This window comes from Lichenostomus cassidix, chromosome 2 (assembly GCF_008360975.1).
Source record: "Lichenostomus cassidix isolate B80296 chromosome 2, HeHo_3.0, whole genome shotgun sequence".
Taxonomy (NCBI): domain Eukaryota; kingdom Metazoa; phylum Chordata; class Aves; order Passeriformes; family Meliphagidae; genus Lichenostomus; species Lichenostomus cassidix.
In genome coordinates this window covers 109,549,236-109,562,261 of record NC_139482.1, presented here as the reverse complement: position 1 = coordinate 109,562,261, position 13,026 = coordinate 109,549,236, and the positions used below count along the sequence as shown (strand labels likewise).

The following is a 13,026-nucleotide window of genomic DNA, read 5'->3' as shown; positions in this document are numbered from 1 at the left end:
TGATGTGTGCTGGGCTGGCAGAACAGCAGCACCCCTCTGTTCCCAGGCAGCTGCAGGTAGTGTGAAATCTCCGTGACAGAACCTGCATGGGGCAGCAGATTCGTCTTCACCTGGTGTGAACGTGACTCAGTATCTTTACACAATGTGTGGTGCCCAATTTCACCCTCCCAATTGACCCCACAGTGTAAAGCTTAGTGTGAAAATGTTTCTTGCCACTACAGATCAGCTGCTTTTCACTTAAGCATCATTCATGTTCCCTTGTTCTATCAAATGGGCTGAAATTGAAAAAAAGTAGCTAGGCTGACCTTTTATGTACCATTTAAGATTTTATATACTCTGATTAGGTTTCTGCTTCATCCTCTCTTGCTCCTGAATGCAGTTAGTGAGGTTTTAGCCTGTCACCACCTTCTATCTTTGGATACAGAAAGTAGAATAATCATTGCTCTGAAATGAAAATGGGAGCCAGGGCTAATGCAGGGGGTCATTACAGTCATCCTGCTGAAGAACATTCTTTAATATACTTAGTACTTAGGGCCCTTGTGGCTGTGATATTTGAGCTACAGAGTAAAATGGATTCACCACCCCATTTTTGCAACGCAGTAAATCATTAACCTTTAACCAGGGCTAGTCCAGACAATATTTTATAGTCTTTCCTGAGTTCAAGATGTCAGATTCCCTTTGATGCAATTATTTAAATACCATTGCATTAGTATATAGACTATATGCATTAGTATGTGAATTCTTTGGATTAAATGGACTGCATAAAAGTGTTATTATTAAAGCATAACAGCCCCTGATGAAAAGGATAGGGAAAAACAATCCATTAATCATTTGACTGTCAGATGTAATCACCCTGATCTTGCCAAGCCCCTGGAACACGACAGAAGGAAAGTACCTTCCTTTAATTAAAACACTTACTGATGAAGAAGTTTCTGCTGCCAGCCTTGCTGCATACCTGGCGATCAGCTTGTGCTCTTCATCCAGGCGACTTGCACTGTCAAGGACGCTGCTCAGGGAGAGGGGGAAATGGGAAGTCAGGTTTATACACGGCAAAAACACCCATTGCCTCAGTCACACCACCACCTCACACCCCCTCATTACAGAATTTAGGAGCAAACTGTCACCAAATTAAGATCAGCTGATGGTAACTGAGCAAAGGGGAGAAGGGGGAGGGCAATTTCCCTGGAAGGATCAGCTCTAAGGGCCCAGGCAGCACCTTCCCTTAGGGGGAAAACAGCAGAAGCCTGCAACCCTGAGTGAAGGTTGTACAGTATGCAACTTGCAGATTACTCTGCCCACAAAAGGTGGTGAGGTGGTCAGGACCACCAGTAAGCATTTATTTTGCATCTCATTTTAGTCATATCACCTGGAAGAGTGATTACTTTTTGGACAGTGTATTAGCAGGAGCCTCAGTGTTTGTTGAGAGAAACTTTAGAAGCTTTGTCAGGTTTGCAACAGAAAACAGTTATTTACGGCAGTTCTGCAGGGCACTTACCAAGGTCTCGTGGATCACTGTTTGGAACCACTGATTTAGGAATTTATAATCAAACATTCTCTTTTATTCTTGGTTTCTTGATATTTGGGAGCAAGACTTCAGAGAGTCACATAACTGTGATCAACAAGTGTAAAAACTAAACAGCAAACATGCTGAGTTCTTTCAAAATACAGCACCTTATTATTTTTTCTCCCCCTAAGAATATGAAATGCAAATATTTCTTCCAGGTTAATGCTTTTCCAGATGTCCCTATTTTAAATGGAAGCTATTATTTAGTCGGATAAGCAGGAGAACAGTAATATAGTGAGAATATTTACTATTTCTAAACATTTAGAAATTTGCAGAGAACAATCAAAACTAATAAACTGATAAAAAAAGAAATCTGACGAGGACTTAGTTGACCCTGGATAATCCAAGGCCTTAGAATCCTATACTGCATTACTTTTAGTATATACAAGAAAGAAAAAATGAAGTTCCTAAGAAGGGGTGAGAGGAATGCTTTGCCATGGAGAATACAAGACAGCCTGTGGACTATCCCAGACAGAGGCAAGTCTGGCCTCTTTTCTCATCCCTTGGCAACTGTATGATGTTTTTTTGGCTGAAGGGAAACAGGCACACATCTCCCTGCCCATGGGCTCTTCAGGGCATGCAACTGGTTGCTAGCAAATAAGCTTCACATTTCAAAAGAGTCTGGGCATGCGATTTTATTCCAATTTTTTTTCTGGAAATTGTACCTTGAACTTGAAAAGCCTTCCAGAGGAAAATGGCACTTGTGCAAAAAGCTCTGCTTTTGAAGAGTGATATATTTAAAAGGAATATTTCTCCAAAATTGCTCAGTGAGTTCATATCCCTATGTCCCTCAGGGAACTACAATGCACATGTTTTGGTTGGCTTGATTAAATCTACTGGGATTTAAATGCTATGTTTGAAAGATGAGCAGTGGTTGATATTCACTGATAATTAAACTAAAGCTGGGTGTCATGTGGATTTGATACAGTTTACTGATGTAAGAGAAAAGAGACAAACACCATCTTTTTCTCATTCTGACAATAACCTGTAAGACCACAAACATGAAGTTTAGAAAAACAGTCAAACTCTGGAAAGTGAGACACAGAGAAGTTCTGTGTAAACAAAACTTGTGCTGCAGACTGCATGTAAGACTTCTGCTGGTAGATGAACACCAACTTTCTGGTTTTGCTTATGTTTGTTACATATATAGTTTAATTTTATGCTTACTGAGATTCTAGTGGGATAACTGATATACCTTCTAAAAAGACCCAAGCTAAAGGTGTTTTTCTAAATTTATACAGTTCTGCTTCTTACATACTCATGCTTACTGTACTAATATGTCATCCACAGAAAGAAAGGGGCGAGCAACTCTTGCAGACACATAAAATTATGTAAACTGGGTAATAAGGGTTACTTTTATGACAGTTTAATTAATTTTTAATTTTACCATAATGACTAAAACATTGCATCCTAACAGATGGTTGTGAAAACAGAAAGCATTCAGCATCAATTCTCCTTTTTATGGCAATGTGCAGCCATAATATCCATCTTGGAAAAATGGATTATGGTTCCACTTGTTGGCATAACACAATCTGCACCAGAGTTCTGAGATGTGAGTTAACCCCTAAGACAACTGCTTTACTGAATGAACCAAGCCACTGCAGCTTTTTGAGTCTTACTTGTATTTAAAATCTTTGATATATATTTATGCATGGGTGGATGTCATAAAGCAGACGTACCAATGCTTCAAATTCAGTCTGTGAATGCCACAAATCACTAACCCCAAAACTCTGAAAACGAAATTTCAATGTCTGAGATAAATTTACTTCGGGAATATGCCTATTCTATGTGACCATTAAGCACAAAAGTATGCACAGCAGCAAGAATTTTATGTCTCAGAGTTCTTAGATTTAATGCAATTCACTTCTGTTTCACTTCACCAACTTCACAGTGATACAGGAAAACAATTGTATACAAAAGATTTAAAATATTATGAATATGTGTGCAGAATTTGGGACCTCAGGGGAATGATTCTGGCATCCTTTTGAAAGAAACTGGACGTTTTGCATATGACTATGCTACTGTTGTTCTTTCTTTTCTAAAAAACACTGCTTTTCCACTAGTGACCATTTCTTTAAAGACTTTCTAATTATTACCAATAATTGGTCTGGCATCTATCACCATTCAGATGTAGAGTGAATATCCAGTATTATCACCTGTACAATAGGACTTGCATGGTTTAACAGAGCTCCATAAAAAAGGGATCTCAAAACTGCAGGCAAAGAATGAAAAACATGATAACCTATGAGTGACTCTGGAGGATCTTTGCTATTTCACAGGCTTCAGATGTTTCAGACCAACCTGTTCTGCATTAGGCAATATCTGTGCAATATCTGATACGGATGTTCCTTGCTGGTCTTAAAACTATGTCACCACTGGTTAGAAAAGTGTCTTGTGAAATTTTTGCAACAGAGGTATCAGTGTGGTCTTCATGAAATGCTCTTCTTCTACAAACCCTGACTTAATACATAATTTGTTACAGAAAACACAGAAAACCTAAGGGGATGATTTTCTAAGCCCCAGGGCTGTAAAAAAAAAAAAAAAAGGCCTTACAGCAACACACCAAATGTATTCTGAGGACTGCTTAACTGTCACACTTCCAAAATTGGCCTGGTTTTAAGGCACTTTAAACCAAGACACATCATCTAAGTCCTCTGCTACTGTTAATTTGCCATTTACTTTAGAATCACCAAGATTTTACCACCAAAATGTTATAACACTCAGCTACATGGGAATAATAACAAAAACTAATTTTGTTCAAGGGTGCCAAATGTCTACACATTTCCTCTGGAGCAATTGGTCTCTGAATGTTTTTCTTCTTTCAAAGGAAGATTAGACCAGCCTTCCTAGCTAGAGTTGTGCACAACCCCTTAATAAACCTTTTAAAAATGCTATTGAGTACCACAGCACATTTATACAGAAATAGAGCTCACATAGTACTACACAATATAACAAAACCCCCAGCAACCAGCTTTCTAGGGAACCAAAATAACTTCTTTATTTTATCTTACTTTTTTTCTATACCTGAAAAGAAAAAGACTGAAATATATGGAATTAATATTCAAAGCTAGGCAAAGTCCCTAACTTACAAGAATGAAAACTATTTGCAGTTAAAAGTTCTTTTTTAGAATCAGACACTAAAGCTGAACTAAAGTAAGTATCAAATATTGGTTTTAAATAGTAAAAGACATTGCAATTAAACTATTCAAAATATCTGGCTAAGGGCTATTTTTTCCACCCATACAGTTACTATAAATAATGAATTAATTCTTTTTCTTGTTTATTAATTTGCTCTGGAGTAGTGGCTTCTAAAAAACCCTCAAGTAGCTTATTAGCCTGTGGTGGATGGAAAAGAAAACTTGTACTTTCAGTTGCAGTATCAAATAACTGCAGATGAAAAATAAAGACAAGCACTGAAAATTAATTAAATTAATTAAAAAACCCCACAAACCCCCAAATATAAATACTAGCTGCACTTAGGGAAAAAAAAAGGTATACTGGGTTGCACGAGGCTAATGATTAGCTAATCATCAGCCTGACACAGTATCTAAAAAATCCCAAACCTTGCTTTGTTTTGAAATGTTACTATATATCTCTTCAGATAATTTTATGTTTTACACTCTTGAAATATTTCTCTGTAGGTTTTTCTTGCAGATAAAGGTCCAGCTACAGTCACTCCTCTTTCCATCTTTGGCTGCCAGAAGCACTTAAAAATATCTGATGTCTGGGTAGGTAGAGGTGATATTCTGCAGGCATATTGAGCAGCAGAGCTGGCCAGCTGCAGCCTCCCCTAAATCAGAAGCTACCTCTTTGTGGTTAACTACATACTTTACTCAGGTTACTAAATCTTCCTAAGATGCAGGGTGAAATCATCCTTAACATGCATGAACTCAGCACCATCCTGACACAAGTCTGTGGGTTTTGAGCAAAATGCATCCAGCCACCTCAGGGCATGGGCAGGAGGAGCTCAGCTTTGCCTGAAGATGCCACCCCAGACTCTGAGATGCAGCAGCTGAGCTTCCTGCAGAGGTCTCACCTACTCTTCTGGAAAATGGCTTCACACAGGAGCTTTAGGCAAGACTTTGTTCTTGTCTTTACCAAAATATAACCATTCAATTTCTCTACTAGCAGTCTCAGTACAACAAAGCAGGAAACAGCAATGCAGCATGTCTGATGCTTGATTAAGACTGCTGTCCCTCTAGGTAATGTTTCTGTCAAAACCTAATTATATAAACAACAGAGATTGTTTCTCATTCAGGGTGCCGTGACTGCAGTGATTTAATGTCAGTAATCAGATGTTATGTACTATGCTTTGCGTAAATTGTTTAAACAATTAAGGCCATTATCAGTTACTCTCCACTCATTCCACAGAACCAAATAAATGTTGGATATTGTGGCATATCATTTATATATGCATATTTGGATACAAATGTACTGTGCCTTGGTGAGGTTGGATCAAAGCCTTAAGGGAACAGGTTGGAATACACACAATAAAACTGGAGGATGGAAAGAGCAAAGATGAGGTGAGGCACCCACAGAGAGGCTCTGGTGGCCCTCACTGAAGCTAAATGAATCACAGACATGGTACCCAAAATGTCATGCCTGGCAAACCAGCCTAACACCAAGAATTACCCTAAAGCATGTCCATTTTTCACTTGCCTCCTGAACAACTGTATCAAGTCACTTGTGGCAGCCAGGGCCACATTTCCTTTTCCCTGTCACACCAGACTGAGTGGTAGCATATTCTTGTCATCAGTCAAGGGTGGGCAATGATTGGTCACACACATGCCCCCAATAGCTTCCTTTCACAGCCACTATATAAATATTCTTCAGTAAATCTGATTTCTGGAAGTGCTTCTTCAGGAATGAAATTCCCCTTGAAAATGTTTTTGTTTAGGATAAATGGCTTTCATTTTGCTCACTAAAACCTAGTTTGCCTTCTCATCCGCCCACTACTGGCACATTCCAGTGGGCTACAGAGTAGAGAAGCAGATCCAGGACAATGAAGGCAGACTTTTTTATCCATTGTCCAAGACAAATTACTCCCATTTTCAAGAGGAGCTATACGCAAAAGTGAATTTTGTAAGACTGCCGAGAACCATTGCATTCACTCTCTCAAATGAAATTGCTTGTTGCCTCCTACATACTGGAGTAAATGGAGACTTTCTTCTAACCCACGAGATATTCTGCAGTGGCAGCATAGGAAACTGAAGGGTTTGTTATGAGCAAAATAAACCTCCTGAGCATAGTTTTGTTAGAAACATCACAGTTTTCTGCTCAGCACCACATTTTCTAGGGCCACATATACCACACTGCTCACCACCTCGCTGGTACAGTGCTACAAAATCTCTGGAGTTCTGTTGCACTTGGAGAGGTGAGGCAGCATTTCCCCTCCCTGGCGTGGCCCTGCTGCAATGCCACCATCTTGAGTGCCAGGAGAGCTGATGGGTTTGGGAGGCAAAGCTCCATAATCACTCCAGCACAAACAATGAATTATGCTCAAGACACCAATTTAAAACTCTTGAGTCTAAATGAGAGAAGGGAAAATTTATATGCAAGATTCAAACAATGCAGAAATCAGGCAGATTTAAAAGCAATGCCTGACACATGCAAAAATCAAAATTAACTTCTCGCACTAGGTAAGTAAGAAAATTATTATTATTATCATTATTTATGTGCTATTACCATTTCTTACTTTCAAGGAAGGTGAAGCTACAAATTATATAAGATCTCAAAAATTACTACCTTAAAAACATGGACTTGTTCCATCATTGCTGTGTGAAGATATTTGTACCACCACCAAGTCCTGCACCGCCTAGAGCACAGTATGCCAAACAATTTGCATATCCATTCTTAACTAAGCAATTATTTGCAATACTTGGCAATACCTTGCTAATCTCAGTAGAGAGAACAGCAATAAATGCCACAAACCACCAACTCTGGGAGGACATACCCCATATTCATACACATTCCCTCCAGATTAGCGCTCATGAGAGCTGCTTCAGCTTGTGGCCTTTCAGGAGGAAACAGTGAGAGCATTTGACTGAGCAAGGTCACTTTGCTGGGTCCCCCAAAGGTGCCAAAGCTGCACTAACCGTGCGGGGTTGCTCTGCAGCATGTTGACATACAACCCGATGAGCACGTGTTCATCAGCCAGCCTGTCTGCAACATCGAGGCTGTACTGTAACCTGGAACAGGGGCAGGGGAGAGGATGTGATCCAGACAGACACAGAGATAAACAGAGAGAGCAGGAGCAAGTAAGGTTGTGAAATGGGAATTTAGGAATGAATGCTTCAGTGTTCTTAGAAAAAAAAAATCAGAACAAAACAACACACCAAGTGCAGAAATTATTTTGTTATTATTGTAATTTACACGGTTAGTATTTAGTGATTTAGGATGGTAGCATCCCACTTGATGGCAGAGCCAGCATCAGAAATCAGCGAGATGCCAGATGAGGCCAGGGACTGAAGCTCTGGAGCTGTACAGTACCATTTATTACAAAATACAGCAAATTGTGAGGTCAGCATTGTTTTAATTTACTACATATTGCATAGAAACATTAACATAGATATGTAACATACATGACTGTCACACTGAATTGACAAGCTGGACTTGCTTGGAAATGTTTGATCAAGCCCTTACACATCCAGGTGTACCTAAACATATTTAAACATGCCCTACTTAGTTCACTGGGTTAACTGCCTACAATAATTTTCTCAGGAAAGATGTTTATAGAATATATTAAAAATGGGAGGAATAGAGGAAAAGGGTTTGGTTTAGCTGTGTTAGTGCAAGTTAAGAACATACTCTCTCTTTAACTTACCCTTTGCCTTTCAAGAAAGCTGGAGCAGCCCTAGCCAGCAGTTTGCTCTGCTCTACTTCAGTATTCTTGGAAGGAGAGCTATTTAATAAGACAGGAAAACTAAGAAGAGCGTAAACAGTGATGTCTGAAATTCATTATAGTACAGAGTTTGGAGAAGTTCATTCAAGTGCCCTGGACTGAATAAAAATAACAATAGAAGCTTTAAAGAAATTCTAGAAAACTCCAGGAAATGCAAAATCAGGAATTATGTTTTACCGTCCTGTTCTCCAAAAGCAAATTATTAAAGCCTTCACTACAGAAATGACAAACAGAATGTGTTTCTCTCACAAATGGAGAGATGAAGGCTTGTGTATTTTCCAGATGGAGTCCGAGATAAACACAATCTCAAATGCTGCTTTCAAGCTGGGAAAGCTTCACCATAACAACTTAATTGCTTTTCTCCACATTAACTGTAAGATGGTTTCAATAATCTATGGAAAGGCATTTATTCAAATGCAGTGATGGGATACAGCAGTTTAATTTTCAGAAGTACTGCTCTTCTATTGATTTAAAACAATATATAGTTCACCAAACATTCTTTTTTTTCTAATTACAGTATTTAATGGATTGCAGTAACTGCATCTTCCCCAACACTTAAATATCCATGTTAACAAGCTAACACTGGCTAAAAGTGGGAAACATTGAAAATGTTCGTTTTTCATGCTGCAGCATTTTTTGTTTTAAGAAACAACAAAGCAAAACAAAATTATATTTTACTTTCTTCTTTTAAAAAATTATTCACCTTTCTTTTTGTTTTGTTTGGCACCTCATAGGTGTGTGAGCATGCACACACCTGTGCATCCAGGGTTGTATGGGTCTGCGTGTGTGTGTGTGTGTGTGTAGGCAGATGATGTTGCACAAATGTGATGCATGATAAATCCTCAAAACTTTTAGTATTAGGACAAAGAAGGAATTCAGTGAGATGAGATACATGTCATTCCCCTTCTTTTGGGAGGGCAAGACTGGCAGTGGGGTTCTGAAAAGGATGGGACCAAAGGTTGTCCTAAGAACTCAAGCCTATTGATTTATAATAAATATGTAAGATAGCTGAATTAAATGCTGTACTACACAGGAAGAAAAAGTGCTTGTTTCACATTTTTCTGCATGCTACTTTCATCAGCATGCTCCTTAAGTGTATTGCACTTCCACTGGGGCATATCCATGCAGATAAACATGCTCCATGCCATCCAGAAGGATGCATTTTCCATGTTTTCTTCCCAGTTACAGAAGGAAAATGCATTCAAGGGGTACAGGGAGTGCCATTTGAGCCAAAAATGTACCTTTCAGTTTTTGAAGTACAGATAAATATGTTGCTACAGTGGGAGACCAAAGACCCCAGGGCAGATTTTGTGACTTTCTTTCTAACAGTACAGCGAGCCCTCTCCACCAAGCACAAGTTCTCCTCTCCTATGCTCCAGAAACAACTGAGTTAGGGTGGAGAGACAGGCAAGCAAACATTACTCACTGAGCAACTGATACCATGTCTGTCATGACTCTTTCCTCTTTAGTTGATTTAGCAAACTTTAATATTCCAACCTCGTCTCGTGAGTTTTCTCTGTTTTTCTGATGTTAGCTGGTTAGCATATCTGCCCCTGTGCTGTTGCCCTAAACTGGATGCAAACCTCCAGCAGATGTCTCCTCCTCCGGGGAACGACTTTTAATGGCTTTCCAGATGATGTTCCAGGGTCAAATGCAATCTAACAATCGTATTGCTGATTTCAATTAGTCTGTGGTTCACTGCAACTGCTAGGTCCTCTGTTAAAATATTTCTATTCATCCAATTATGTTCCATCTTTTATTTGACTATTTGCTTCCTTGCTACAGCACTTTTCACTTAGAATTACTGAATTTCCTCTAATTGATTTCAGATCATTTGGACATCAATTACTACCACTGTAACTGAGCTAATTTTCCTATTTAGAAACTGCTCTCCAAGCACTCCTTCCCATAACTGTTTCAACCTTTGTACCACCTACAAATTGGATATATTCACTCTATTGCTTCCATTATGTCACTACAATAAATAGTGCATAGTGTCTGATTTAGGATAGTTTTCAAGAATCCCAGCAGATGTCCTTCTCCTAAAGCAACAGCAAACTTCTGAAAAAGTAATTACTCATTTTTGGTTTTGCTATTTTACTAATTTCCCTAAATCCGTATTTTCTTTGTGTACTTCTGTGTCATCTGGGACTATGTCAAAAGTCTTTTTAAGGTCAACCTGTATTGTATCTGCTCCTTCTTTTTTTACCCACTGGACCAGTTATCCTGTCAATGAAATAAATTAGTTTGGTTTGATATAATTAGTTCTTGACAAATCTATGGTGGTTATTTCTTGTTTATTATCTTCCAGATGCTTACTAACTGTTTTATATTTTCAGTAACTTTGGATCCCAAGGTTAGGCTGTGTCTTGTATAATCCCTTTCACCTTTGTCCCTGATTCTGCCTTCAACCCTTCTTCATTTCAAGAGCTGACACTTGTCCTTCTTGTTCTTCCATATTTTCCTACATCCTCCACATATTCCCCAAAATGCAACTAATACTTCCGAGATCGTTTTGGCGACAGTGAGTTTCCAACTGGAACAGATATCTTAGAGACATATTCCTGCTAAAATGGAGCATCTTGTAAGATGCCAAATAATGCCTCTCCATCCAAATTTATGGACAAACCTTCCAACTACGAGCAGATGTCTACAAAGATGTAGACCTAACAATACTGGTGTAAATGTTATGCCTTGGTTAGTGTCTACTTGGCTACTAAACAATTAGATGTATAAACCTTTCCTTTAGCCATGCAGAATATCGCTGATTAAATGAGGATTCTCACCTTGTTCTGAAAAAAACATGCAAAGATGACATGCAGTTGAAATCTACCATGCTCCTTAGAGACAGAAACATGGAGAACAGCAGCAACCAGTATGTTTTGCTCCAAGTTAGTTGTTGTCTAGAAATTTGACCTAATCTCTTGCTATGCCCAGGTAAAATATCCAATTCCTTTAACTTTTATGTGGAGCTCAAAAAAGGCACCAGCCATTCTGACTCAGCATTAAATAATACTCCATTTCTCCTTGGCTATGGGTATCTGATATCATAGTGCATTCTTTCTATCTATCACACAATTGCCAAGTCATTTCAAGTTCACCGGAATGTGCTGCATCACACCATTTATTCCAGTTTATTACTCCTTTAAAAGAACTAAATGCATTAGCTGTGGAGGGGGTGGGAAGAGGCTGGGAAAAACATTCTGTTTCATCTTATCCTACCTAAGCTCAATAATTCAATAGCCTAAAGAAAACACTTATGAAGAAATGCAGGCGATTGTACCCATTACTATGGCAGCTATATATTTTAAGTCAGCATCACAGACCTGGGGAACAAAAGTATTCAAATAAGGAAGAAAATATTAATTCAGAGTACAGAGTTATTCCTCTTGACTGGACCAAGGTTTCTATAATGCTCAGTTTGCTTGTTTTGATGCAACACATCCAACTCATTGGGTCTGCAAGGGCATTACCTACTCTGCAGTAATATTGCCTTGTTCTGCTGCCCTCCAGGCCATCAGAAATTGCAAAAACAAATGAGAGAAAAACCCCTGAATATTAGCTACAGCAAAAGAATTACAGGCCTTGTGGTTTTAATCACGTTAGCTGTCATCACAGCAAATGACCATGATTTGGTATTTGGGAGAAGATCACAGAGTTTTTTGTTTCTTCTTTTCTAACATAAGCGCTTTAAAGCTGTTCTTGAGCTGTACAGAGCACACTGTTGACACCAATTTCCACACTGTATACATTTAGAAGAAAGGTGCTTAAAATTGTTAAACCAACCTCCTCATTAAAACTCTCTTATGGACTTGCTGGCTCAAACTAAGCAAACAAGTACAGAAATTTTAAGTGGACTTTGATTCTAAAGCAGTTTGAAGAAATAAAAAAGCATCTTAGGGAAAGCCTGAGCCCAACTTCCTTTGAGCTTTGGACTAATTGTGTACCCACCCAAAATCTGTGCTTCAGATGCAATTAGACTGCAAATAGCATATTATGTTCCATCTCTTTTCAGCTGTTCCCTACAATTTATCCCTGTATTTACCAATTATCAAAGATCCTTCCTCTAACAAGAGTCTCCTTCTTCCCAGTTAATTTCCAGTTTTCACCTATGACTCCTGAAATAAAGATGGTAGTGTGCTGAACTTATGAAATGCTATCCATTTCCAGCAGCAGAATGAGCTGGTGTGCTGAATTTAGCATTTGCTGCCACAGGGAGAAACTGATTAGAATGGCTATGTTCTTACGTGAACACAAGTAGCTGAAATAAATACCATGGGAATGCTATGAATGACATTCTCTGCCAATTCTCCTTTGAATAAACATTCAAATTACATAAAAATTTTATTTAAAGCTATCTGGAACCTCTGGACTAGACTGAAACACAAATTAAAATAACCATAAGTTATCTCCAGTGAAAACACAGCCAGCAGAGCTTTTAGTGTTGATTACGTCCAGCTAGAAATTTTACTCTGAGTTTGTACTCTTATTACAATATGAATCATGGAGTATTTAATATACAATCAGCACAATTGCAAACAGAGCCATCAAAGTCTGTTTC

General features: G+C 38.7%; 1 protein-coding gene across 23 annotated transcripts in view; it reads right to left on the bottom strand.

The window, feature by feature from the left end:
- DTNA (dystrobrevin alpha) overlaps window positions 1–13,026 on the bottom strand; it is a 220,283-nt gene that overhangs the window by 28,870 nt on the left and 178,387 nt on the right. For 9 of the 23 annotated variants that reach the window (XM_085052775.1, XM_085052776.1, XM_085052774.1 and 6 more), the window contains 3 exons: window positions 8,388–8,486; window positions 7,660–7,752; window positions 919–1,006 (listed from right to left, as the gene is read on the bottom strand). In XM_085052775.1, the coding sequence (XP_084908901.1) occupies window positions 919–1,006; window positions 7,660–7,752; window positions 8,388–8,486 (280 nt within the window). The remainder of the gene's footprint in view (window positions 1–918; window positions 1,007–7,659; window positions 7,753–8,387; window positions 8,487–13,026) is intronic. The other 14 variants (XM_085052779.1, XM_085052780.1, XM_085052783.1 and 11 more) reach the window with 5 other exon arrangements.